Consider the following 27,845-nt stretch of genomic DNA (forward strand, 5'->3'; position numbering starts at 1 on the left):
AAGAGATATTAACATAGCACCAGTTTCCCTTTTATCTTCCTTTAATTTCAAGGATGCCAGCCCAAATTAAAATGCAATGCGACTGAAATGAACCTAAAATATCAAGGAGACACAAAGGAGGAAGAGAAGGAAGAAAAATCAAAGAGGAAGACTTGCAGGTTGGAAACACTGATCTGCATGAAAGACAGCAGCTCTCAGAATTAACTGCACCATCTCAGGTCCCCAAAACCCATTCTGGTTCTGACCACATTTTATCGCATTAAACCAAATCATGTGAACCCATAATGTACATATCAAATACTGATAGACTCTTGTAAATCCTGAGCGACTGAAGAACAAACAAATGACACATATTTTTAAATCATACAAGCTGGTTACAGGTTGAATAATTCAATCACGGTACTGTCAGGTTCATTAACATTCAACTTGAACAAGATTAAATGTGCATGAAATTTGAGCCATGCTAAATGGGGCACTTTGAGCTGTATTTTAATTTTCTTGCTTGTTTAGAGAAATTATTATTTGAATGTTTGGCGATGGCAACAGGTAGTACACCTAATAACACTCTAATAACACTGAACTTCAATATTTACCAGGGCGAGCTGGTTTGTGAATTTCCTGGATTCCCAGGTGGCACTGCTATTTCATTGGTACACAAAATGGGCTCCACAAACACTCCAAGTAACTGCTCTAATGACTGTTTTCCATGTCGGCAACAAAAACTCCAGACTTGCAGCTGTTCCCCACTCAGTTTGTTAAAAAAAAATGAGCCTCTGATGAGGCAATGCTGCCTCCCAAATGTGGTGTGGAAATTAAAAAGAGTCAAGCCAAGTGCAACTTGTTCTGAATACCAAGTAGAGGTTTTATATAAAGTCCATATAAGTCAGGGCAGGCTTTCTATAGGCTATTCAGATCAGCCGGGAAATGGAAATGCCCTATTCTGGATTGACTGCCACCATACAACAAAACATATATCTAGCAGTGCGACTGCAAGACAAAACCGTCTCTCTCTGTCACCCTGGCTCCATATATATTTCATCGTCCCCGCATTTCTTTGAAAGTTTCTGCTGTGTTTGTATCTCAGAACTTGAAGTAAATTTTAACCATGTCCCCTCGGCAGGAGTATACATCCTTCTTCCTTCTCCGCGGAGCCAGCCGGCAGCATAATGTTGGAGATCGAATGTCACAACAGCTTCCGTAGCTTCTCAGAAGAAGATTTCGGCTGCTCTTTCCCCATGCGACATCACTGTCACTGGCATAGCATGTTTAAGATAAAACAGGGAATAAAGGATCTTCGAAGATGATGTAGCAGGGCTGGTGATGGCACAGAAGATCAGACTGCAGCAGAGAACTCTGGGAACTGAGAAAGACGGAGAAGGAGAGGGGAAGCATGCATACTAATGCTGTCCTCTGCGTTCTTGTTTCTCTTTTACTACTTTGCATAGGGATCTTCACTTCAACTTCAGACTTCACTATCTTCATGTAATGATGCCTCCTACACAATATTCCTGTTTCCATATAACTTTCCCCCTAAAGCGTTCATGAATCACCACACGGAGGCTGTTTCCATTCTGTGCTGTCAATCCGTCATTGTGATTCCTGAACAACTACCTTCACCTTGGTGTCTGCACTACAGAGAAGTAATTTGCCTATGGTATAATGTGGGTAATAACTGACACAGCATATTGACTAGGCTAATTGACTTAGAAATGATGGTAGTAAGAAGATAAATGGAGGGGTGTCTGTAGTATTTGTGTCATTAGCTGCATACTGTAACATGGTGGATACCTGAGGAGATGCTCAGATGGGTTATCTGTCTGACAAAAGATGATGAAAACAGATAGTGACTGATGCTGGCACCCTCTTGGCATTGAGGAGAGGCAGAGATATAAGGGGTGGTATTCAAAGGCCCTTATAGCCTTGGTCATATGTTACGATACAATGCAAAGTAAAATGGAGCAAAGCACATGAGCAGTCAGACGGTTACACGGGCAAGGCAAACGGTGAAAACGATAGTCCAGAATGTCCATCCAAACAAGTTTAAAGACCATCTCCCCGGTTCAACTTTGATCTACCGTTCAAACTGAAACATGCATGTATACATTTCTTAGGTGCATTAAGGGATTTATATAGATATTTTCAGTATGCGCATTTTTGATTTTATCCCCAGTTGAACTGATGACCTGTCTGTTCAGCTGACCTCCCTTGCCCTGTCAAGCTTTGTTGCAGCAATGTTGTTGTGTTCCCAGAACTCGAGCAGTTACCTTTGGTGCATTAAATTTGTTTCACTGAGAATGTTAAAAATGTCCAAAATTGTTTTCTCAATTAATTGATTACTAGTTTGGTCTATAAAACATCAGGCAATAAATAAATAACTGATAAAAGCCCATAACGAGCCCATAACTATCCCTAGAGACCTCAGCTCATCAGATGTCAGCATTTCTAGTAAAAAAAATTATTATAAATAAAAAAAAATATATATTTATTATAAATAAAAAATAGCAATTAAATAAAAATTATCATTTATCATTAACGTGGATTATTTTTTTGCCACAGAAGACATCACTAAGTAAAATTAGTGGAGTACACCTTTTAATCTTGAAGGGCTTACTTTTCCTTGACACAGTCTCTGTGGTGCTTTTGGACTTGGTGCTTTAGAAGTCGTCTCACTGAGTAAACACCAGAATTCTTCTTGTATTCAGTATTGCATATAGTAACTGTTGGTTCATCTTGAAATCCTAAACTAGAAAGGGTATGGCACACAACATGAAGATGGTATTTTTTAAAGTAAACGTACAGTGTAAAAAGATTTGACTTGACTTGTGTAAAATACCAAATGGCAGCGTTTAACTGCAGGGTTCGATATTGGACAGAAAATGTCAAAATATGCTTCTGAAAGGGAAAGTATGTCAGAAGCTGGCATGGGACCTCTGTCTAAATAAATTCACACCACCAACAATATTCCTCAAAACAAATTCCCGGATTCCCCAGTAATATAAAGTCAGTGTGCTTCTAAGTAGCTCACAGACACGTGTTCATATTTTCGGTGACATCTGTAGTCAACAGGTGCCAGAACACAACAGCTGCTGCTGCTGTTACTTGCCTGCTCTGAAGTTGCCCTGGGGAGCCTGGTGCCAGAGCTGGTTTGGGTTCATCACGCACCTCGTTTTGCATTTCTGCAAAGTTTGTTATGGCAGAAATGAGACGTGACAATGAAAAGGCTGAGGGGAAGTAGAAGTTACCTTGGGAGGGCGGGTGAACTAGTCTTTTAATCTCTTCCTTTTTATTCAGGAATGTGCCTGGCATTTGATTTCTTTCCTGAAGGTTTGGGCAAATCTTGCTAAGAGAAATCACTTCAAATCAGCTTGACTTTAGTCAAAAAAAAAAAAAAATGAAGTCAAAAAGGAGGCAAGCTCATTTTGTCATTCAAAAAGTGTTTGGTTTTCAATCAACCCAGCTGTAAAAAAAAACCCCCCAAAGTTCTTGAGGGTATAATGACCCCTTGACCTCGCTCCAAGTAAGAGGGATGGAGAAGGTCTCCAGTTGGCTCCTTTGGTTCCTATTTAAGGAGCCGCCAGTCTGCACTCCCTATTTTATCTGAGCCACAGAGTGGCTATTCGAGTCCACATGATTGATGTGGTCTCATCTCTCAGGCTGCCACGCTCTCCTGATGAGCAGATACTTTATTGACTCCGTTTTGGAGAGTGTGTCTAGTCTCACTACTCACGATAAAGTATAAGCTCTTTTAGGGAATAGACTCCAAATGGTGACCTCAGCCCTGATCTTCAAAGTGTCGATTTAAGGTAAGGTCCCATCTGATAAGTTCTAATGGTGGCATATTAGTCTTGAAGAGAGGGCAGAAATCAGCAGACTGTTAGTGCTCAGTGCCAGATCCTATTGACAGAACAGAAAATACTGGAGTTTGAATAATGGCATTAGCTAAGGTGACAACAGTCCATTGATGTTTGCTTTTGATCTTAAGTCTTTTTTTTCACCCTGGCTATTGGCTCCTTTCTGCCGCCGATAATGTGTAGCTGGTCAGGTTGCAGTCAGCATCAATCCTGCAGAGTTCTCAGAGAAATAAATCCCTTTGCCTATGCACACATGGAAATTCCAAAGACGAAACTATTTCAAACACAAACAGGTCTGATAGTACATTTAAAAGTACAAGCGGATTTCCTGCTGTTGTTTGCTTATCCCTGCTTTGTGCTGTGATATTCAGTTTAGGAAAAAAAAAAATATTAAAAACTATAATCCACAAAGTCTCTCTTTCCTTGCAATAAGGTGATGGCTTTGCATTTTCACTCCTAAGCTCTGCTGGCTGTATCAGAGGGCAGCCTTTACAGAGGCGATTGTACAACCTCATGTAATAGGCTACTTCAGTTATAAAGGGCAGGTGCTTATCTTGTCCATATAGGAGCCTTTAGTCATACTGATCCGGTGTAGAGACATTAGGTCGCAACCTTCATGTCCAGGTCTGTGTTGACCTATCATCTCTGATGTAGGAACAAGCTCTCAAGTGAAAAAGCAGAGGAAACACTGTGGAACAACCCACTGAATTAGACACTTTCTTTTGTGAGAAACATGTGCTTTTCTTCTTGTGACCCTTTCCCCTTTTGTATCTTGCACTGTGCGAGGGAGTCGTGGTTAAGGCAACCAATTTGTTCCACTAAAGGAAGCAGAAATGCTTAGATAATAGGTCGAAATATCAAGGGGTTGTCAGTGTTGTTTTTCTATGCCCTGTTAAATCATAATGAGGAGACAAGACAAGAGACAAGACTAAAAGTTAAAAGTGTGAGATAGAAATCAATTAGCAACTTTTGATTAGGATTTATTAAAACACTATGTACGATACCAAGGCTGTCTGTTTTATGTTGTGACCATGGTCATCTTTCATAGTCCTTTCTACATTTTGACACTGCTTTTCCAGCAGACTCATTAACAAATGTCTTTCATCCTGGTATTTAACCTAACACGACTTTGAATAGATGAAGTTTAATTGTGAAATCGTACAGCCATAATAAGCAGCTTGTTTTAATTCAGACTTTTGTTGCATGTAGTTGTTTCCTGCCCGAACCAAGAATCTGCCCTCAAGAAGCAAGAGTTTTGACTGGAAGCCAGAATTATAGACAGTCAGGGTTTCCAGTGTTACGATTCCCAGTCTGCAAAGTCTGGGAAAGTGAAGAAGTAGAATTAAAACACCACAGAGTAACTCAGTAACAACACCGCACCGTTCAGGCTCAAATGCATATATGTTGATATAGGATAATATATAATAGAAATATCACATTATGCCAAACATCCTCTGGTTCTTCCTCAAATATGAAGATTTGTTCCTTTTCTCATTTTTATATGAGTTAATAAACAGGATATCTTTTTTTTTCAATTTGGACATTCTATCAGACATAAACCCGTGGGAGGCATTTCTCATTAGTTTTGATGTATTAACTGTAATTTATCAATCAAAAAAGAAAATGAAAGATTGGACCATTCGGCAAATTAATCAGTAGAGAAAGTATTCATTACTCAACAAACATTTTACCTTGATACAATTCCTGCCAGGATTTTTTTTCTTTTTATTATTAATTGTTTTTTATTATATTTCATTATTATTATTAATATTATTGTTTCTTGGTATAAAGCAAAACAGGTACATTGTATTTTTTACACCAGATCCCTGCCATCTCATAACTTGACTTACTGTTTCAAGTGACTGTTTTGTTTACAAATGGACTATTGATCAGGGTTTTGTCCTCTTGTCTGCAAATGTAATCACCTTACCAGAGAGTAAATCCTTCCTTGACAAGGTGTTGATTATAGGAATTTACCTTAATTAGGACAATTGACAATGTTGACTGATATTTTGTTTTTAAAACACCATTGATAACCATGTTAAATTGATAAATGTTAAGCTGCTACAGTCAATTTGCTGTGATTTGCCTTTTATACCATCGACTACTGAGATTTGAGCTGTCAGACTGCAAAGCTTGGCTCAAAACAAAGAGAAGCAAGAAACAAAAACAGTTAAGAGCTTCTCTCTGGTGCACAGGATGGACACAACATTTCTCATGAATATGCCCTTTCACACAGACAGACACACACACGCACAGACATTGCCTGGGCAGATGGAAAAGGTTAACAAAGAAAGCAATGGACTGCATGAAGACAAAGAGCACTTCAGATATTTCTCTGCAGGCTTTTCTCACAAGAGATGATCACAGTTTATGGTGATACAAAAAGTTCTCCAACCTGAGCGACCATTTGAGTTGTTTGTCCCTACACTCTGGTTAAACCCACTGGAGCGCCTCCTGAAATAGTGCCCCTGTGGCAGCAGGTGTACTCGCACTGAAAAAAATGTTTCATTGAATTTGCTTAATTTTAATGTTGAAAGTGGTTGCACACAATACATTCATCTAAATCTAGATATATTTTTTAAGTTGGCTGTACTAGTATTTTCAAATAAATTATATAAACACTTTCGGCACGAAAATTCTGAGTATTTGTTACTTTTTTGTATTTCCTTAGTAATTCTAACTAAACCCATGTTTAATTTACTTCATTCATTATGTAATTCATATATTGTGGTTACATAATTAGTTTTTGTGCTTTAAATTAAATTGTTTTATTCTACATTGTGTAAAATATGTTAATTCAATTCACAATTTTATTTAAAACGATCAAAATGCACATGTAGATGTGGGGGTGGCCGAGAAATCTGGTATATAACAATGAGTTGTGGCAGTCTGGAACAATTCCCAATTCCATTTTATTTGACAAAATTAGAGTCTTGTTCAAAAACTTCACAGTAAAAAATTCACATTGGGCCAACCAGAAAGATAAAAGTAAGCAAAAAAGAGGAAAAAAAATTCTCAAGAAGAATCAAAATAATTAAATTGTTTTATGCTACTGTCACAGGGAGACCCCGTGTGCTAAAGTAAGGCACATGTGCTACACATGTGCCTTACATGTGCTCTTTCTCAGGTAGATTTTATCAGAATGTTGATCCTGGTGTGAAGTGCTGGTGGTGATGTGTGTGGTATGAACATTTGGAGGAGGGAGTGAAGGAGAGAAGTCACACTGTGATTGTGTATTTGATTTATTGAATTTAAATTTTGTTGACCTGTCTCCTTTGTTGCACTTCTTCCTCTGTCAGACCAGGAACAGCCAAACCTGAGCTGGAGCGGTCCATTTGGTTAAATAGGGGGGTTCACAGGGGAAGAAACCAAGTGTGGTAGAGTGGGAGGGGTGTTTTGTCTTTTGTGGTGAAATGACCTGCATAAGTATCTTGTTTAAAAAGAAATATGTGTTTTTAAAGTAAGTTTAACTGAACTTCTATTTGATAATGTTATTTAGTATTGGGATTATTGTAAGTGTGTTGGAAGAGATAATTGATATTGATTTCTTGGTGCAGTCCACCAGTATAAAAGTGAGGAGGCTGTGGTGGCCGGAGCCTAAAGGAGAGAAGCACAGCTCCTGAACACCGCTCCAGATTGTAGCTCCTGCCATGGGCCCAAACTTTAAGGGCATAGCCAGAAAAGCAGTTTAGAGCAAATTCTTTTGTTCTGTATTATTTTGATTCTTCTTGAGAAGTGCTCTTGAGAAATCCCCCTCCCCTTTTTGCTTACTTTTATCTTTCTGGTTGGCCCAATGTGCATTTTTACTGTGGAGTTTTTGAACAAGACTCCATTTTATTTTCAAATAAAATGGAATTGGGAATTGCTCCAGTCTGCCACAACTCATTGTTGTATACAGGGTTTCTCGGCCACCCCCACATCTGCATTTTGATTGCTTTAAATAAATTGTGAATTGAATCAAAATATATACATATGTAGAATAAAACAATTTAATTTAAAGCACAATAACAAATTAGCTAACCACAATACATGAATTACATAATGAATTTAAGTAAATTAAACATGGGCTCAGTTAGAATTACTAAGGAAATCAGAGTAACAAATACTCAGAATTTTTGTGCTGAAACTACTTACATAATTTATTTGAAATTACTCAAAAATATCAAGTACAGCCAACTTAAAAAATATGTCTAGATTTAGATGAATGTATTGCATGCAACCACTTTCAACATTAAAATTGAGTAAATTCAACGAAACATTTTTTTCAGTGCGGCCTTGTCGTGGTTTCAACAATAAACGCGTGGTTAAGCTTATGGCACAGTTTTGGCACAAAATTCTCGCTCAGGTTTAGGAAAACATTGTGGCTTGGGATAAAATAAGTTCTTCCTTTAAGGTTACAGGACCTCTGTTGTCATGGTTACAATAATAAAAACACAGTTAAGGTTGTGTAACATCAACATCACGGTTAAAAAGGCAACACTTTTTATTGGTTTCACATGGGAAATGAACAGCAGTCTTTCAAGTCAAAGTCCTTTCTTTAGTGGAGCCATCCAGATCCCCCCAAAACATAACTATAGGTCATAATAAGCTGCTTGCACAGATGACCTATGGGGCAGCTTTTTTTAAATATGAGGACAACCTCGCTGAAATGTTGCATGACACTAGTTTTTGTTCAGTCAAACTTTACTGTACCTTCTAATTTAGTTGTTGGGTTATTTTTCACGAACTTCATGATTATGGTTGTTGAGTCATAGTAATCTTGCAGGGTCTCCATCCAATTTCAGTTCTATTAAATAACTGTATGTCATTTCCCTAGTTCAAGCATGTTAAATGTAAATGGTTTTGTGTGTTTTCTTCATTTGGCTTGCCTGGTGCTGGCATTTCAGTGTTGAATCATTGCACATTATTAAATCAAATCTGCTGCTGGCAATACAAAATGGAGAATTTCCAGAGCCAAGCAGAAAAAAGGTCTAGTTAATGGATCGCATTCTTTTTTATCTTTCAAATAATGAATCCTTCTATTAACGTAGTGCTGACTTTGATGTCGATCCACAGGCATATAAACCATTAGTCATGAAGCTGTCTACTTTTTTGTCTTTTTTTTCCATTGTAGGACATTCTTTTTTCATAGCCTTTGATACCAGACTGCTTTGTTATTCATCATCTATCTATCTATCTATCTATCTGTCTGTCTGTCTGTCTGTCTGTCTGTCTGTCCCCATCTCATTTATAAGTACCACAGGCCACAACATATATTCTTGTGCCAAATACAGTAATTATTGAAATAGGACAAATGCTGTTTTAAGATCTGTACATGCAAATTATTCTATCAAAACAGTGAAAGCAGTAACACTGAAGACTTAAAAAAGGGTTTAAGGTTTAACCCCAGTGAGGCCAAATAGAGCTTACATTGTTCCCAGCGCAGCTCTGCTTGTTTAAGAAACAAATGAGCATCCAGAAACAAGACTGGAAAAAGCAGATAGCTGCATTAAAATCAAGAACATGACACTTGGTTAAAGAAAAACAGGTCAAATATTATTACCACCCTGTCGGTGGCCTTTTTTGTGCTTGTCTCTTAATACTTACTAAAATTAGGATATAATAACAGACATAATACTTTGTTAAGATGGAGAATCCTTTGCACTGTGCTGCTCGGATGCCATCAGGGACTGGGATGAACACTAGGGGGCAAGCTTAAGCCTTTCTCTCATGTCCATAGCATATTTTGGCAATTAGATCTCCTCTTTCCTCTTCCATCCTTTAACACTTTAGATTGTGTGTGTATGTGTTTGCTTCGCAGTAGTATATGCCTGTGACAGACTGAACTCACACATTGTTTGTATTTGTTTGGGTGCGGGCTTGAATGTGGTGAGCCACCCACATTAATCTTAATCCAGAAATAATGTTCGTGGAGCTACTTAGCATTCTGATTGAGGCAAGTTTTCTAGACGTCTGGCATCTAAAAATGGACTGCATCCCCAAATCTTTCCCTCCTTTTCTTTTCCTCCCTCTTTCTGTCTTTCTCCCTGCACCCTCTACATACCCTGTCAAGTCTCCGTTTGTGCAGGCTGTCTCTTTAGATATACTAGCCTTTCTCTCTTTCTCTATTCTACCCTGCTTTTATACTCTGTGTTAAGGCTCCCTCATTGTATGGCGACTACATTCTCGTTCTTTCTGTCTCTCCTTCGGCTCTTGCCCCAGCCCATCGTCTCCCTTTCTCCTGCTCCCTTGCCATCCCGCCTCTCTCATTGCACGGCGGCTCCTTTGCAGTGTCTCCCTCAATTTGCATCATTCCTGGGAGTGCGGTGTCAGCTCAGGCCTCCTGATCAAATCCTAGCAGCTGATGAGTGCTTTCATCCCACATTTAGCTGCCTTGCGTCTGTGTAGCTGCCTCCCTGTTTCCCACAATTCTTTGCTGGTGCGGGAGTGATGTCTGTGTCTGCTGGTCTGTCTGTTGTTTGTTGCTGGGGATCGGGGAACAGATGGTGCGCTACGTTTTCCCCTGCAGAGGGTGAGTGCTACAAAGTGCAGCATCATGCAAGATGGGTTTTACTGCAGAAATGACTACCACAATAGATCTCCTCTGTTGTGCGAGTCTTATCAGCACAATTAAATACTACTATATCATGTACTATGCACGGAGTTCTCATGTCATCGCTATACTTCCCTGAATATTGTAGCATCCCCTCTTGTTCTTTGAAAGGTTTATCCTTGTATGACTTTTAATATTTAATCAAGCATCCTCATAATGGCTTGTTAAAAGTTTTTACAACAAATTAACGCTGTAAGAATGAAAGGATTGTCCTTGACTGTTTTCAATGGATAACTTGTGAAATATTCAGAGCTTTGTTAGGGGGCCTCTTTGTACTATAGAAGTCTGAGATTCACAGACGTTCGACAGTTCTGTAGAGATTATGGGCTTCAGCAAAAGTCCCCGGGCATTGCTGCAGTAGCAAGAAATATATTTGTAGGAAACTAGCATCAGTGCAAGCATGTAGGCAGCGCACATCCCTCGGGAGGATGAGTGGGCTTAGCACCGATGATAACTCTCAGGAGGCGGCTCTTTCTAAAATATTAACAAGGTAGATGAATTCATTTCACTTAAAAGACTTAATTTAATTTATTTCCAATGAGTGCCATCTCTGACATTGCCAAAGCACACTAGTGGCAGACATTGGCAGATTTGGTGACATTGCAGCCATCATCATGCAGCGCTGAACACTGCAACTCACAGCAGAAGTGCATTTTTGAGTGTTCTTAAAAAGTGTTGTGTCTGGGGTAATGCCTGGCACTTGGAAGCCAAGATTAAAACTCTGCTCTTGCTGATCATAACAAAAGCCATGGGATTAGTCACAGGAGATAGAGTGAAGGTCCTTGCCCACACAGCTAATTGAGCTCTTATCTTAGCCCAGCCAGTAATGCCATTAATCATAAATGGTATGTCATATTCATGAGGAAGTGTGGAAACTCCATAAGCTCCTGGTGAGCTCTGAAAGTGCATACAGCTTTGTTTTCAAAAGCCCATGCAGAGCTTTGTGGATATAGAATCAAGATTAGCCAATTACAGTGTTATGTTGGTTAACTTGGGCTCATAAAAAATACAAACATACTGTGATTTATTGCTCTTCTTTATGACCATATCTGGTATTCGATTCATTGAGGAACAAGCCTCTAGTCTTGCTTTCTGCTGGCTAGTGAGACTAATGATAATCTGTAGGAGCGTGATTTGTTGCTCAGAGCAGACACAGACCCTCTATTTTCTTGTTTACTCTACTTTACCGGAGGCGGTTTACCATAGATATAGCCAACAAAAGTGGAAGAGCAAACATAATCTATTGTTAACCACTGCAGTGGTTGCACAGCTGCTATTTCTAGATGCCCTGTAGAAATGGACTGGTATACCTGTGAAGCTACATGTAGCTACAGTAGCTCTCCGTGCTTTCTGTATTATCTGTCTCTAAGCTATTTTCCTCTCTGGAAAACACGTGTGTATAACCAAGCACTGTTGTCTTATGACCTTTGATTGAGTGGATTCTCCCCAGGAGAGAGCAAAATTATCGTCTTTTGTGCTCCAGTTTCAAATCATGCATAACTTTAATTGCCAGCCCATGATGGGGTCTATGAGAAAGCTCTAAAACGTGAGTGCTCACATCAGTGTGCACTAGTAAATTAGCATGACAGTGGCTGCGTTGGGAGTGAGGGGGAGGAGGTGGTAGAGACAGGGTTACGAGCTCAGCAGAATGATTGAAATCCCTGCTGTCAGGTGATGGCTGCTCAGGTGATGAGGCACGGCGCTAGCGCCTCTCTAAGCAGAATGCAGACAGAAAGAGAAGACTTTAGATGTTTTCATATGAGAGGGGATCAAGAGGGATTTGGTTCTGTGCTGTCTGCTTCTTTCTTGTTTCTCGTCAGGGCCACGTGCCACATGCAGCCTGCAAGCATATATACACGATGTGAAAAGGCACACGTACAAACCACCAGCTAAGGCAAATGCATCACATGGACTGAAGAGTATACATCCTGCCATATATGTTAAGACAAATAATCAGCCAAAGGATGGATTAATTTGAAAGACTTGATGGCTTTTCACACCCACAAGCAATATCTTAGAGGTGTTAGCACGGACTGGATTATATCGACAAATGAGACCAGAACAGCGACCAAAAAGCTTTAACAGTGTGGAAGTTGAACAGGAAACCAGGACATAGACAAGAAAAGGTTCGTCTCACAACTGTCTTATTAATTTCAGGATCAAATATCTTCTATCCAGCCAGTTAATGGTAACATTTTCCAGTGGTTGGAAGCAACAAAGTATATTTACTAACATTACACAACTGTAGTATATCCATTTTGTTCTCCTTTATAATTCTACTCTATTACATTTTTGAGTGCTCCAGCAGAGAGCTATAGTTACTAGTTACTAATTAGTAATTACAGTTACAATTACAGTCTTAAGTTTTTGATACAGGCGGAAAAAAAAAAGTTAGGTCAGCTCTGTTTAGCTCCTGAAATCAAAATCCTTGTGTAGATGGGAAGGATGCTTTCTCAAATTTTATAAACATTATTAGCATTCTTTTTTTTTCAGAATTTAAAACGCTTGAGTTTTATAATTTTATAACACACTAATTTTACCAGTCTAGTTGTTAGGTTCTGAACTCACACATATATTTAGTTGCATTGTGCAGAGCATTAAGTCTTAATCAGCGGGGCATGGATGGACCAAAAGTACCATTAAAAGCACTGTAATGCATTTGTATTATTCAGACATATCAGGCCCATTAGCACAAGCTCTAGAAATGGAATTCACATTACGATCCACCAAGAGCTTACAAGCTGGAGCTCCAGGGAGAAAGGAACAGCTGAAGGATGCAGTTTAAAAATACCAGATTGTTTTTCTCCAGGGCTGGAATGACTCATTACCCAGGCACCAAAGCAGGAAGTCTTGTCAGTTGGGTCGTCCCACAGTACAGTGACACTCAAATTGCGCCAGCGCATCACTTACAGTGCTACGGTCGTTTTGGGACTATAGCACAACGGCGATACACACATACAATTGTACACAACTTTGTATTAAGCACACTCACACACCTGTGTTGGAATCCAAGGAAACGATGTCGGCAGATTGCAGGAGATTTTTGTTTTCTAGGAGGTAGGGGAAAGTCTCAGGTGGCTACCATATGCTGACGTGTTTATCCCTCCTTCTCATCTCGTGGTTCACTTGTTCAAAAGCGAGGGGTGTCAGAAGATAGCCCGACCAGCCTCTGAGATACTACAGCACCACCGTGACAGCTTGGCACTACCAGATCTTTACTCTGGCCTTATCTGATGGCCGCTTTGCCGTGAGGTATTGTGTAAACGGTGCTCATACGTCACCAGCTCTCCTCCTATCTCTCTGGCTGCAGCCCAAGGAGGTGAGAGGGGTGTTGAAGGGGTTACAGGGCATATTGGGGGCAGACTGGCATGACACTCAGCCTTGGATCATCCCTCACCTGGGAGATAAAGAACAGGAATGATGACTTCCCAGCATGAACTGAGCTTTGGGCCATTGCTCGACCTTTCCGGTAAAAAAGGTGACTGATCCGTGGAGGCCTCTGATGTAAAGAACTGTCCTTATCAGGCCAATAGGGAGGAAGAGGAGCAGATAGCAGACAAGCTGGTGCGAAGAAATTTAACTGATTCTGGGCTTGGCTGGGGATGGTACTAATGTCTCTCTGTATTCATCCCCTCATTTTCTGTTTTCTATTCTTTCTCCCTCTATCCTTCTTATCGGAGCTCCGCTGCAGAAAAATCCATTTTCCTGCAGTAGCCTGCTTTGTCTGCGCAGGGTGCGGTGGTACTGAGGCGGGTGGTAAATAATGCACAAGTCATTCTCCTTTCATTCTTCCAAAGAAGTGAGTGCTCACTATTAAGACCCTCTCTAAAGTGGGCTTATTAAACCAACTAGGAAGCAGCCGTTCCTTTCCCTTTTTGATGGCGAAAAGAGGAGAATGTGAGAATGTCACTAAAAAAATATATCTTATGAAAGGGTCCATTATTCCACTCCCTCAACCCTTAGCCATTGAAACTAAAAGCAGAATCCAAATGGGAGATAAACAGAACTTCCAAAGTCGCTAAGTGTGCTTTTGCTGTGGCGCACTGCAGAGATCCTGCAGTCAGGTTGGGCCTGATCCCTTGCCGAAAGATAAGATGGCCGACTTGCTTGTGGATTCTCAAGCAGTGCTTTTCCTTGTAAGTTTTGGTTTATGACATTTACAACAGAAAATATGAAAAAGAGGAGCATATGGCCATCGTCTTCTGAACAGGATTCAAAGCAACAGATGATGAAATCCTAGTTCCTTCAACTTGCTCATCTTTCCTGACAACTAGAACTTTAATCTCTATATGAAAGTGCTGAAACTTGCTCTGGCATGTCACTTTTTGGCTTTTCTCCCCTCCTCCAAGCATTATCGTAGATTTTCTTTAACCTTATTTTATTTTTGATCTGGTCCAGTTTTTCAGTTGCTCTACAAATAATGAGTGGTTTTGTTATTCACCTCTTATTATCACCCAGTTCTGTAACTGCACTCCATGGTGTTTCATTTTCAGTCAAAATGCTTCAAGGTTGTCATTTCTCTTTAAAGCGCTGTGGAGAAAAGAGACCTTCTAGTGCAGTAGAAGGTCTCTTTTCTCCACAACGCTTTAAAATATACAGTAAATACTGTTTGAGTCAGAGGCTGGCCAAATTCAGTTTTCAAAGCAAGTTTTCACATGCTTCGGGTTTAAGTGGAAGGTCTAGGATAGAGAATGAATCAGATCTATGTGGAGGCAGTGGAAGATATGAGATTCTATACCTCACTAATGTCAAAAATCCACCTACATATGCTCACACAGAGTATCGCAGCCTCCACAAATATTTACTGGGTTTTCAATAGTTTTCATTGCGCAACAAATCCTAATGTATCCCTCTGACAACACGATTTTGGAAAGAGAGGCCTGAAAAAAAAAATCCAATGTGATGGGAGCAAAACACTGCTGAGAACACATCTCTTGTTACAGGGCAGAACAGCAGAAGTAGGCCTTGTGTTATTGGCCCTAATACATTTTCTTGCAGGAACTGACTCAAAAGATGAAAGGAAGGGAGAGGTTTGTCTTTTTCAGGTCAACATGCCTCCAGGGCTGCCTACACATCCAAAATAGATGGATATACAAGAAAGCTGGCCAGAATTAGTTAATGCTTGCACAATGATCTACCTAATTTGTTTATTTATTTTATTCTTTTCATTTTCTGCTAGTCTCAGGGCGGCTTTATTCCACGGAAATTTCTTACAGATGCTTTAGGCACATTGTGTGTCTGTATTCCTTCCACTGTGTGTCTGATGAGTCATGCACAGGGACCAGAAAGGAATTACACAGTCATTGTTTCAGATAATGGATAACTAATGGCTACCTTATGAGCTGGCACTTCAGAGCATGTATGTTGTGCGAGATGCAGTAATTGAATGCGCTGTACACGAGCTGAGAGATTAAACATGCTGACATTCTGATGTAATGAGATAGACCATGTAAATATCACCTGCACAACAACAAACCAGTCAGTCACTACTAACTGCAGGTTGGACACCGCCTGCCCACCGTGTCCCAGGTATCTGCCGCATTTTATTTTCTCTTGAGATCTCATTGACTTCCCTTTCATAGACAACGTCGCTCTCTGTCATTCGCACATCAATTAAACGCCCCATACTTTTAGGGCTGTATATCCCACGTGATTCCCTTTTCATCTCCTCCAAATGAATACTCTCCCATATGTCACGGGGTAGCTGAGACGCTTTGTGGCAAGCATCAGAGAAAACAGCTTGCTGAGCGCTGTGCTGCACGACACGTCATCTCGTGGTGAGCCATGTCATTCAGGCTGTCTGAATTTTTTGTGTGTGAACTATAACAATAATTAGGGATTTATATATTTATTTATTTTACTTTAATAATGGCAGGAAAATCAGACATGGCTAATTGTACGTGTGGATGGTGGGGTAGAAGTGCATACAACTTCATGCTTATACATTATACATTAAACATTTGGATCTGTGTGTGTGTGTGTTTGCCTGCCATGACATATAGGCATAATATGCGCTTCAGTGAGGATGAATTCAGTGATGTTTGCGGTTCTTTGAAGCCACACTTGCAGGTTAAAGCGTAGCTTTCTGGGCTCGCCTGGTCTCAGTCAGGTCTCATGGTTTGAGGTGATTACAGATGACACATTTGCAGTCTGCATCGTCAGCTGGCCAATCCAGCAGAGTGCAATATTGCGAAACTGGAGAACCCTAAGGAAGGTTAGATGACATATGATGACAGTAAAAAGGGATCAATAATGGTTTGTCTTGTGAAGTATTCTCGGGCTCATTTTCACTGCCTCTCGCTCTCAGGCAGTGAATCCGTATCATTCGTTGCATTTTCACATGATTGACTAAACCTACCTGCTCAAAATACCCCTCTGTGCTGTACAGTACATTCACCTATGCATAACCTTGGAATGACTAATGTGTGTGCTTTCAGTTGTTTCTATCCTGAGCACAAAGGCTTTGCAAGGTGAAGTTGAGCATCCATGTCAAGAACAAAGCAGCATAGGTGCTAGCTAGTCTTTCCACTCCTTTCACACAGCAATTCTCCAAACCAACTAAATGGATTACTCACAGAATGATTTTGGTTTAGTCTAGACTGGTCAAAGATTAAGTGCTTGTTTGATGTGTTTTTTCCCCCCAATTGTAACACACAAACACAAAACTTCATCCAGAGCTAATTTCTCTTCAACAAGCACAACAAGTGCCAGTCTGAGAGCGCTGCTGCCAAACACGGGAATTTTGTAGTAATGAAGCTGTCAGAAAGATGAGGAGTGGATAATGTTTGCACCGGCTCTACTTCCAGGCCTGGAAAACAGAAAGACCATTCTTTGAAAGCTCAGCTATGCCTACAACAAAGGCTACAGTGACATCAAACTTGCATCAAACTGTGTGACCACCCATTACAGCGTGTTCTCCGCTCAGACCACCTCAATTTGTTTTCTCAACGTCACATGCCCAAATATACGAGGCTGCCTGTAGGTGCTGTCACTGCTCTCTCCCTCTCCAGCTGATACTTCACATGAGGAGGTGTTAGCATTATATGAAGCTATCATCCAATATTTACTGGGGCCATTATCTTTTTTAGATAATACAGCAGTGATTCATTAGGCCTCATTTGCTTTCCTGCCAGTGCAATGCATTAACGGTGAGGACTCGCAATCCTCACCAATTTCACATTGTTGATGTGAGAGCCCCGGAGCTGCATGAGAGACCATGACTCAGTTTTGGGAGTGATGAATCATGTCTTTTTTTTTTTTTTTTTTTTCAAGAACACCTTAAATGTAAGAACCTCATTCAAAATACTACACATCCGTTCCTCTATGTGGATAATGTGGGATTGCGGGTGGGGTTTTTGTGTATTAACCACACCACAATCTTTTTTTCAGTTTTTCTTTGCAGCATAGACGTTCATACAATCTTCTGAAGAGGATGATGGCACGCTCTGTCTTAAACAAAAAAAAAGGATGCCTCCTAAAATGTTGTTAACACCTGTGTTAAAGTCTGCCTGAGAGCTAAGCAACAACTAGACACATGGGGCATGTACAATAGCAGCTACCCTCATTTATTTTCTCTCCAGCCATGTGTAGATAAGATAAAGTCTTATACACTCTGTTAAGCAAAAAGGCTTGGCTGCACTACTGGCAGCCCGCATGGCACTAAACTCAAAGTAGGGCATTCCGAATTTTCGCTCCTCTGTGACTTGAGGAGTACATCTGGACACCCCCACACACTCATGCTCGGTGGATGCCTGCATTATTTTCAGCTTACATTAGCTGAATTATTCATTTTACATGGTTTCGCATGTGAAAATTGCCCCTGTCTGTGACATGTGGAGGCGGGCACAAAGCTGTATTTGAGCCATTCTTCAAAACCTTACGGGTAGACTTGACTCCCATCGCCTTCTGTGGAACATTTCATAGTGAGCTGTAGCAGCATTGAGGGCGACTTGGTTTGCTGCCAACTATACAATAGAGTTGTGAGAAATGTGCCATTTTTGCCCTGTAATCTAGTGGCACTATGCCACCCCACTACAATTAATCCACTGTAGTGGCATTTAAGCAAACCTAACTCTATTTCAGCTATCTTTAAATGCAACTTAGAAGAAAAAGCATTTGCATTTAAGCAACTAAGTTGATTGATAGTTGCAGGAGTTCTGCCCATATATGCAGTCATTGCTGTAAAAAGTATCCATCCTTTACTTAAAGGGACACTGCCCCTATTGTACATGTCATGGACTATTTAATAGTCATGAGGAGTCCTACACAGCCAGTAAAAACAGCTGAATAATATTCTTTGTGGCTCTGGAGGAGCTTTGTCAAGTCTGAGAAAAGGTGACACTGCTTGAGTGTCTCAACCTCGGCTTTTAGACTACAAATTTGTAACAGAAAGCCTAGCATGGTGTTTGAAAGACATGGGCCTTTACCAGGCAGGAAGAGTCTAATAAAGGACGGTTATCGATTTGCAGTGGTAGGTGTGCGATCAATCGTTTGTGGAGCTTGATCTGGGGACTAAAAGTCAGAATATCTTAGCCCCTGCTGCATTGACTTTGACTGCTCTTTTCTTTAATATATATATATTTATTTTTTTCTTAGTCCCTCGCTGCAAATTTGATACAAGTGCAATACTGAATCACAAGTGTAATATTTAGTAAAAGTAGCAACACCATAAGGTAAAATACTTATTTATGCAACCCAAATCTTACTTGAAAAGTATTAACTTTCAGAGTATCAAAAGTATCCATTATACAGGCAGAATGTCACTTTTATTATTACTGAAAATTAATGTGCAAGCAGCATGTTGCATGTTCTATCATATTCTGTAAGCTGATGATAGAGTTTGTATGTAAAACATAACTAACTAACTATAGCTGGCAGGTCAAGTCAGGTATAAAAAAAACAATATTTGGCTTAAATGTTATGAAGTAGAACTCAAAAGTGGCATTAAATGAAAGTGCAAGTACTTAAAAATTGTACTTAATAATAGTACTCGAGCAATTTCACTTTATCTAGTTACTTTTCATCACTGTATGCAGCAACAACACAAAGTAGATGTTGAGCACAACACAGTGTTGAATGACTGTGCAAGGATTTGAGCAGCTGGGAGGTCAGTGCATCACTCAAGGGGTCGATGGTAATTTGATGGCAGTTGTTGCAATGGAGAACTCTTCACTTCCACTTTCGCTTCCAATTGTTTGCCAGGCGAGAAGGGATTCGATCTGACAGCCCTCTGATTGCAAGCTCATTCTCTCACCGTCAGGATATTGCCAGCCCACTCCCTATTGTTACTGCTGTCACTTCTCGGTAGTATGACATGACATGTATCTGCCTACCACAGCTATGCCAAGTTAGATGTATTTACTGTATGTGCATTGGTATTGTTTTAATTTTTCCCACAGACAGGAAGAGACTTCCATGTATGTGCAGACACATGCATATAGGTCTATGTAGACCATCTTTTTCCATACACAGACTGTTTTTCCTTCTGCCAGCCGACCTCCGCTTCCTTCAGTTATTCATGAGCCATCTGCTTGGGCAAGTGCTGTGTCAGATGTGTGTCAAACAGAACCTCATCTGTCCCCCCTGTTCGTCTTCTAATTGTGTCCTCGTCTACATGCTGAAGCTGCCACTGATGCCCCTGCAACACTCCATGGTCAGCCAAGGGACTCCAGCTCGACTCACTGGTCCATCATGTCCTAAATAACCTGTTTGATCTGATGTGTGCATCTTTATTTAAGATCATAGCATCTGGTTCATCAATGTTGTAAGGGCAAGCACAAATCTGGCTTTGTGTGCTTGTCTGTGTTTGTTTTGTCTGTGTGTGTGCCTTCTTCTGGGAGGTGGGTTGAAAATGAATCAGGTCTGCACTGACACACAGAAAGATGGGCAACTTTTTCAATAATAAACATTAAATCTACTTATTATTTAAATCAAAAGTAAAATTTACAACCAGAATCATAAGGCCTAAGACAGCAATAGGAAGTGAGTTTAGACAGCATCGTGATTGAAAAAGAACTGGAAGGTGCAAGTGTAGAAACATTACTTGACCCAGAAGTAAGAATAACTGCACTGAAAACCGAGTAAAAGAAGAAAAGTAGCTCTTTTGAACACTATATTCTCAGTGACAGGGTAAATATACTTACCATAAAAGGGTCAATGTGGCTTTCTGATCACAAGCTTTTCCATATGAATATGCCTTACCAACCAATCCCTCTGCAATTCTCTGATGCTCTTGAAAGTGAAGACCATTTCCTCTCTGTAATAAAACTTTTTCACAGGCTTAGGAGGGAAAGGAGGTTCAAAGCAAACTTAAATGGAATATTCTCCTGGTCTGCCATGACAGTGTAGCCATAGGCTACATAAGTGAAAGTAGAAGTACTGATTTTATGATGTACTCAGAAAAGTTACATGAGAAGGGATTCATCTACATTAACAAGAGTACATGTAATTAGTTGCTTAACATCCAGGACAGCTTCACTCAAACCCCATCAGAGCCAAAAGGGAAGGCTCGATGAATCACTCATGAGCCGAGAACATGAGCCTATGTTCATTTTCTCCATTTGTAGAGTCCATTTTGTGGCTCACAAATGAGTGCTGGCTGCTGTGTCGGTGTCTACATGAATGAAGCCTCAGTCTGATTTATCTGTTTTATCACACTTATCTGAGAAAATCCTTGGTGAAGAACTATTCAGGATTGTTTGTCATAAACCAATTAAAATCACCAAGGTTGGCCCTGAACTTGAAATTGCTGGCATTCTGGTGGTGTGTGCCAGTGAGAAACATTTTTACATAGCTAACTACCTGCTTTATGCAAAATTTAAAAGCATTTCACTATTAGCATGTAGCTTGACAACCAGGTTGACCACATGTTTCTAGTGGAGAATAGCAATGAGCGCCAGATGGGAGAGCAGACGGAAGCAGAATAGTCAGCCATTGATGATAGGCTTGTGAGAGAGAACAAATAAACAAATTCAGCACAGACAAAAACAGTACTATAATGACTGAATCAAAAAAGGTGGGAGTGGAGTCCCAGACTGTCAGCCTGTCCAATGAAGGTATACAATAAATGCCAAGCTGGAAGTCAAAGAGCAGTTTAAAAAAGATTTTTAAAACAACATAAAAGTAGCACTTTCTAAAGAAAAAACAAGATATCATCTGTTCTTAGAGGTAGAATGTAATCTCTGTGAGTTTGTTCTGCCACTGCGTTCTTACCCTTTATTACTCTCAGCTTGCAAAGTAATTTATAGCTACATAGGCTGTGCTAAAACTGGGCTTCATACAACTGTCATATCCTATACAGCTTCTCTAGGTTATTCATTTCAACATGATATAAAAACAATTTATGCATGCATGGATGGATTCACACAAGATACATGACCTTACAGAAAGGGATCATGACTATATTAAATGCAGGCCCGCCTCTGAGCAACACAATAATGTATGATTTCAGAAAGAGGCCAGGAGGTCCCCCCGGAGAACTACTGTGATTCATCTCTGACAGAGACATCACTTCCACTCTGGGCCAAGGGGATAAGACTGTCATGTTAGCCGTCCCTGCCCAATCCCCAGCCCTTCAAAGTAAAGCCACCGTGATGAATCGGAGGCCCTCTGAATTTGCTGTCCCGACGTGCCCTCTGTGTTTGTTGCGGGTTTCACAGCATGAGGAAGGGTTTAAATGTATGTTGTGTTTTCACTATAAGGCAAAGAAGCACTGAGAGTTTGTTTAGAGCTCCAGACATGCCAGGGACACATGCAAATGAGCAAGGAGTCTGCTTAAGTGTTATGCTCATACAACAAGTAAACAAAGCTGTCTGCGCCCACTCATACCACTCTTGTGGGCAACTCTCTTTTTTTGTAACTGAATGTAGTGTCCTTTGGTTTCTACTAGAGCACTGATACCAATATTTTTGGATTTAATTTGCTGTTAGCTGACAAAACGTTCCTGAAATCCATATTTTCCAAATCCTTTTAGGTAAGTTGTTAACAGGGTTCACTGCAGGTCTTACAGATTGTTATGCCTGAAGCTGGCTGAATAAAATCACATCTTCACCTGCGTGACACCAGCAAGGGACACTGAGAGGCCAATATCCAATTTTTGGTAGAAGACCAATATCAGCCCAATTTAATGCTCTAACCAGACTGTCCTCAGCTATATCAAATGAGTTTGGAGAATTTGTTTTGACAGACAATTTAATTAGTCAAACAAGGAAGCTGCATCACCAGAGAATACTGGTCATTGGCGATTCTCTAACCTGCCATATATTGTCAGGCTCCCATTGTAAATAGAAGTGCTTGTCTTGGAGGAGGAGGAGGGGTGGGTTAAGCGATGTACTTTACTCAAAGCTGAAGGGGCCACAGTGTCAGTCAGGAGGAAACAAAGAGGCTTGCCTGCTCTTAAACAGAGTGATGATTGCTATTGTATAATAATATAGCTCTCAGAAGAGAGGCCACTGGCAAGGAATGAAACAGGAAGGCAGTGCTCAGAGCCATGTTTTGACACAGCAGATAGGGGAAGATTAAGTGTTGAAACCAAAGCTGGCAGAAGACGATAAGGAATGGATTTTTTTTTTTTCCACAACCTTGTCGTATTTTAAGATATTAAAGTTTGTGTCAACAACAGCTTTGAGGACAAACAGCCAAACATTAGTAGCTTTTGGTGTAATCTTTGATTTAGATTTGAAGCAAAGAAAACAAAGTAGCGATAAAAATAAAAGTGGAAAGACCAGTATTGTTGGTTGACTGATCAATAGTGTGAACACAAGTCTTACATCAGCTGTATATTGATACAGCACAAGTCTCTAGAGTGGAAAGTGAGAGGTCTAACTGAAGAAACATACTAGTTACTCAGAAACGTGATTATGAAAGAGTGAAACTATACAAAGACGTCAGGAGGCCACTACTCCCAGATTTATGTTTATAACATATGGTAATGTAATCAGTGCGGTGCAGATGTGAAGATGCTGTTAGTGAGCAGAAAATAATTGGGATGGAGTTGATGACATTGTGGGGCTTATTCTGTCATTCAACAGATGCTAACAAAGACAAGACATAATATGCCGAGAGCTGAGGAAACCAGGCTTTGACATGCAACGCGTGGGTGAAAATAGCCTGTTAATGAATAGACAGCAGAGGGGGAAAAAATGAAGACGGCAGAGGAGATACACGAAGCGCGCTGTGCGATAAAATATTGCTATTGTTAGGCAGTGCTTAGGGAAAAGTGCTGCGATGCAGAAAGAGTGGAAAGTCTTGACAGCTTTCCGGTGGCAGTCTGACGGCTGAGCAGGGAGATTGGAGGGAAAGTGCAGCAGAGGGCTGCTGTCAGGCCACACCAGAGCTCCGTTTAACAAGGTCCAGAGATGAGCTGCACCAAAACACATTGCAGGGGAATGAGAAGAGGGAGAGTGGGGACGGAGGAAGGGCTGAGTAAGGCTCATGCATTTTTCCAGAGCCACACTACCTGTCATGCCTGTGAGCCTGGGATTCCTCACATGTGCATGGAAGCAGAGATTGGAAATCCTCAGTAAGGACAGGAACTGAAGAGTATTCAGAGATTTGGAAGAGTACCTGTCATTATATGCTGAAACCAGACATTCCTGTGACACTTTGACACTTTCATCTCTACATGAAGGAATGTGTGAGCCCCTATAGATGCACTTCATTTTCACCTCAGCTGTACCTGCATCAGTGTAATGTCAGAAGTGATCATTCATGAAGTAATCCAGTCCATTTCACTTATCATGGTACTGTGAAGCAAACTGATTTGAACCATGGCAGAGGACAGGCAGAAATAATTAATGCGAGCAAATGCGGAATATGCCTTATTTTAAACATGGATGCCTTCAGGGCAAACACATACAAGAATCTTACAAGCCTTCCTCTGAGTGCTTCCCACACCTCTTGTATATCTCATCTTCATGCTCCCCTTAGAAAAAAAAAATGCTTCAGTCATGGCGGAACAGTGGAAAGTCTACCCTCTTTCCACCTTGGCCCCAGGCATCAATCTCTTGGCCTGGCATGGAAGCTTATCTCCCAGTGTCAGGCTAAATGTCAACCTCAGGAATGCTGAAACACCGTTAGTTATGTCCGCCCTATTAGAGCAAGCTAATTCCACATAAAAGCCACCCACCCAATTTTAAATGAGTCTTCCTTCACAGGGCTCTCTTGAGCTGCTTAGGTTTTCATGTCAGCAGAGGCAGCGGGGAGGAGATGTGTCCCCAGATACAAAAAATATCACTGTTAAAATACATGCTGAATCACTGTTATGATAAGGATTCCATATTCTGTTGTAATGCACTAAAATTTACAGTTTATGCAAGACAGTGACTGTGATTTTTTGAGTTTTGTCTGTTTTGTAATTTGATACTGTGCGCATTGTCATTGCCTTAAATTTAGCAAATTAACAGTTGTTCATATAATAAAACAATGGTTGTTTTGAAAACATAATAAAACCCAAAAACTACACATTTATTTCCCCTATAGTTTTTGATAGTATAACCATATGCTCTACATCAATCAAATTCTCATTTTTTTTTAAAAAGGTTTGTGTAAATTACATCCAGACCTGAGATCATCCATTTCTGCAGATTTCTGTGACTATTAGAACTTTGACTTTGACTTTTTACATACATTATTTACTAATCAACTGTATTGCTTTTTATTTCCTTAGGGGGGCGACTCCTGTTTCTGGTGATGTGGCTGAATCTTGTGCCTCAAACTGACAGCTGCCCTGCCAAGTGTGTGTGCTACAGTGAGCCCAGGCCCACTGTTGCTTGCCAACAACAAGGACTGTTTTCTATCCCTACTGAGATCCCAGTGCGGAGCCAGCGGATATTCCTCCAGACCAACAAGCTAACGGTGGTAAGGTCCACCAGCTTCAGCTCTTGCCACAATCTCACTGTTCTTTGGCTCTACTCCAACAACATCAGCTACATTGAGGCTGGAGCCTTTTACGGCTTGGAAAAACTGGAGGAACTGGACATTGGAGACAACAGCAACCTCCGCACCATCAGCCCTACAGCCTTCCGGGGCTTAACGAAGCTGCACACCCTGCACCTGCACAGATGTGGCTTGTCAGAGCTCCCCATTGGGGTTTTCCGAGGAATGTTCTCCCTACAGTACCTTTACCTGCAGGACAATAACATTCTAACCCTGCATGATGACACTTTTCTGGACCTTGCCAACCTCACCTATCTCTACCTGCACAATAACAAGATCAAAATAGTAACGGACAACATGTTTCGAGGCTTAATCAATCTTGACCGACTACTGCTACATGAGAACCGTGTTATCTATGTCCAACCCAGGGCTTTTAATGATCTTGGTAAGCTGAAATCCCTATTCTTGTTCTTCAACAATCTTACTGTCTTGTCGGGAGAGACCATGGACCCACTAGTGTCCCTCCAGTATTTGCGTTTAAATGGCAACCAGTGGATCTGTGACTGCCGGGCGAGGACCTTGTGGGAGTGGTTCAAACGTTTCAAAGGTTCCAGCTCTGAGTTGGAGTGCAATGTTCCTGATTTCCTGGCAGGAAAGGACCTGAAACGTCTGAAAAGTGAAGACTTGGATGGGTGTGTGGAAACGCCTCAAATCCAGACCAATCTCTTCAGCTCCAAGGCACAGTCTGGGAAATTCCCTTCCACCGAAAATCCTCTGGGGGACACCATTCCCAGGTGTTGCCTTGGAGATAATGACAAGTCCTCTATTCTGTCTGGCAAGAGCCGCCAAATTACTAACAACCCCCTCAAGGAAAAGGAGAACATGTCTAAGACTAAGTATAAGGAGCCGGAACGAACAAAAAACGAGACCCAGAACAAGCAGAATGATGGACCACTTGGAACCTTGTCCAACAACCTGGACAAGTCTTTGGAAAATCTAAACCCTGACCTTATAGACAATCTGGAATCATCTACAGCGTCAAACAAAAAGAAAAAGAAGTGTTCCAAAAAGCCCAAATCAGACGCCCACTGCATCAAAGGCCGGGGTTCTACTTTGCAAGTGTTTCGCTTTCTCTTCATTCCCATGATCTGGATATCTCTAGCCATGTCTTAGGACTCCTGATCACGCTCTGAATACAGGACTCAAGATTGTTGATGCTCATGACAATGATACAGAGGATGCAGTGACATCTCCAACAGGCAGTGACTGAAAAGCGAGGAGTCTCGTTGACCCATCATGGGTGAGGACAAACAATAATGAAGACGTTAGAGTACATTTAACAAAATGGATGCCTTTACAGAACACTACAGATCTAATGTATATAATGAATTGGTGCCCAAAATTGTTTGTTCTCTATGTACTTAACTGTACTGTGTCTAAGCTACAATTTGGACTCCTCCCTTTTTCCCCTCCCAAAAGCTTTTACTGCTTAGACAGACCACCGGAAGATGGAAAAAAAAAAGAAGAAAAAAAAAAACAAATATAGGAAATCAGAGACAGAGCGCACACAAAGAATGTTGGGTCCGTTTAATGAAGATAAACGATCTCCCCTCATTATTTATTCAAAGTGATGCATTTGTTGGGTAATGTTACGTTTTTTTATGTTTATAAGAAAAATGTTTTACCTCCCCTTGTTTCAGTTCTATTTTCATGACAGAAAGGGTATATGGGTAGCATTTACCAAAAGAATGCTGTCAGTTTGTTTATGGAGATTGCAAAGGAACCATAGATATGCATTTTATTTTACTTGTGTACAAGTATGAATATATTATGAATAAAAGTTCTTATTTCGTAGATCTTGTTGATATTGTGTGGTATTTTCCAAGAAGACAGATCACTAATCTCAGATGTCAAGTTTTGCTGCTTCTGTTTGCTTTATGGTTTGAAAATGTAATGCTTTTAGGTTTTGTACGATTGTTTGGTGGGAAAAAAGTAAATTTAAGACCTTCCTTCGCATTATTGTGAAATTTTGATGGGCATTTTATCTATTTTCACTGAGTAGTCACAAAAATAATTAATAGATTACTGACTAATTAAGATAATAATTCATTGCTGCCCCAGTATCTCAAGAAAAATAGCAAAGAAAATTACCGGACCTCTTGCACTTAATACTTCCAGCTCATGAAGATCTATTCTGCACCATTGCTGGTGTACTGTGTTAATGAGGTGAAGGAAAACTAAATTAGAAGGGACTTTATTTTAAGATTGTGTCAGCAAAACTGTTCTAAATGAGTACCAAAATACATTTGAATTTACAAAATGCTTTTGAATTTAGCAGTAACAGCAGCTCATAATATGTCCCACTAAACATATTGAGAGCCAAACAACATTCCTCCTCCTAAACAGATGGTGGACCCACTATGGCGTGTTCATTGTTTTTCACGATTGTTGGGAGAGTGATGACCAACTGTTTTGTCAAATCTGGCCTCATCCCAAACCTCAGGCATCCAGATTTTGTTTGTTTT

General features: G+C 40.5%; 1 protein-coding gene across 1 annotated transcript in view; it reads left to right on the forward strand.

The window, feature by feature from the left end:
- The window catches only part of rtn4r (reticulon 4 receptor), a 39,792-nt gene extending 12,754 nt beyond the window's left edge, over positions 1–27,038 (forward strand). The window contains exon 2 of the mRNA XM_041042436.1: positions 25,112–27,038. Within this exon, the coding sequence (XP_040898370.1) occupies positions 25,112–26,493 (1,382 nt within the window). The 3' untranslated portion in view covers positions 26,494–27,038. The remainder of the gene's footprint in view (positions 1–25,111) is intronic.
- Positions 27,039–27,845: the final 807 nt, after the last annotated feature.

This window comes from Toxotes jaculatrix, chromosome 7 (assembly GCF_017976425.1).
Source record: "Toxotes jaculatrix isolate fToxJac2 chromosome 7, fToxJac2.pri, whole genome shotgun sequence".
In the NCBI taxonomy this organism is placed as follows: Eukaryota; Metazoa; Chordata; class Actinopteri; family Toxotidae; genus Toxotes; species Toxotes jaculatrix.